The following is a 1,555-nucleotide window of genomic DNA, read 5'->3' as shown; positions in this document are numbered from 1 at the left end:
GCTTCCTCATACACGCGCGCTAACGTGTAGGCCGAAGTAGTGGGCACACAGTGAGCCCATTACAATGTTGCCGTGGTGGAGGTCACAGTTACTAGTTTAGTACGTGACTCAACCTCGGCCGCGTACGAGTTGGACGCGGCGTGCTCCGAGCTGATCAAGTACCTGAAGAACCCGTCTGAGGCGGCCCGACGCCGATTGTCTCCGGCTTCACGTGCTCTGGTGGATCGGTACGGCCTCGATAGTGATCTACTAATCGATCGTTTTGATCGCGAGAACCCATCACGTATGGTCGTCCCACTGGACGACGTTTTTCGTGCCCGATCAGTGCACGCGTTCCACAACTCCCTAACGGGTGGACACCTCGGATGCGTAGAGACCTTTGCGTCTTTTTGGCGCGACTTCTACTGGCCGCATATGTACAAGTGGATGCGCAAGTGGGTTCGTCCTTGCAAAACGTGGCAACGCGTCAAGCCCTCACCATCGAAGCAAGCCCCGCTTCCGCATATGTACAAGTAGGCGCGCAAGTCGATCCGTTCCTGCAAAAGCGTGTCAACAGGTCAAGCCCTCATCATCGAAGAAAGCCCCGCTTCCACCTCTCCCAGTCATATCAGAGCCGTGGTCATCCGTTAGCATGGACTTCGTCTTCGGCCTCCCCCGCGATCCCCAAGATCGCATCGAGATCCTCGCCTTGGTCGGCCGCATCAGCAAGATGATCTAACTTGCTCCTGTTGCCGCATTCATGGTCGCGACACAGACAGCGGCGGTCTTTCTCGATCTCGTGTACTGCCTCCATGTGTTACCGGCGTCGATCGTCTCCGATCGCAATCCTCGCTCGGACGTGGTTGAAGATGTCCACCGCGTTACACCCAAAGACGGATGGTCAAACTGAGCGCGCAAACCAAGTCCTTGAAGACGCCCGAAGGAGCTACGCTACGTCGTTCAAAGCGTGGGGTTCTTTCTTGCCTATGGTAGAGTTTGCGCTCAATAACGTAGTTGAGGCGTCAACGCTCCTTACACCATTCTACGTGAACTACAGGCGTCATCCCCGTGCCCTTGGCCTCATCAGGAAGGAGCGCTTTCTCTCATCCGCCAAGGCCACGGGCGTGCCCGTGTCAGACGTTCCATCGCCCATCACCGCCCAATACTGCAATCGCTAACTTGGAGTTTCATCAGACTTGTTCTAAGCTGAGTGGTGTCTTTGTTCGGCATTTTTGTTTTGAAATGGTAGTACTCACTTCACCCTCCGAGGGAACCTCTGCTGCCGCGGCTCCGAACTGGCCGAACTCAAATAACCTACCTTTTAACAAGAGGTGCATTACGGATTGAGCGCGGTGTGCACGTGTAATCTTACGTGTCAGTCGAGGAGGAAAGTCACGTGAAATGGCATATCCAAGGATATGAATTGCCTTTGAATTAGTATTGGTTGCGTTAATATCGTTTTCGTTACTGCGTAGTACGCAAATCAAAATAACACTGTAGCATAAGAGTATGAAAGTGGGATCGTATCAGGATTAGTTAACAGTTTCGTGAACGCGGGATTGTCACTTTGAAAAAA

At 53.1% G+C, this 1,555-nt stretch overlaps 1 protein-coding gene across 1 annotated transcript; it reads right to left on the bottom strand.

Moving 5' to 3' along the window:
* Positions 1-619: 619 nt before the first annotated feature.
* On the bottom strand, positions 620-793 carry PPTG_24707 (hypothetical protein; the record flags this gene model as incomplete). Its single annotated transcript, XM_008918275.1, has 1 exon — positions 620-793. The coding sequence occupies one exon, from the start codon at positions 791-793 to the stop codon at positions 620-622; it is 174 nt and encodes a 57-aa protein (XP_008916523.1).
* Between the last annotated feature and the right edge of the window lie 762 nt (positions 794-1,555).

Source organism: Phytophthora parasitica (genome assembly GCF_000247585.1).
Source record: "Phytophthora parasitica INRA-310 unplaced genomic scaffold supercont2.171, whole genome shotgun sequence".
NCBI classification, from domain to species: Eukaryota; Oomycota; class Peronosporomycetes; order Peronosporales; family Peronosporaceae; genus Phytophthora; species Phytophthora nicotianae.
The sequence above is the reverse complement of the archived record's forward strand: the minus strand, read 5'-3'. Positions and strand labels throughout refer to the sequence as shown.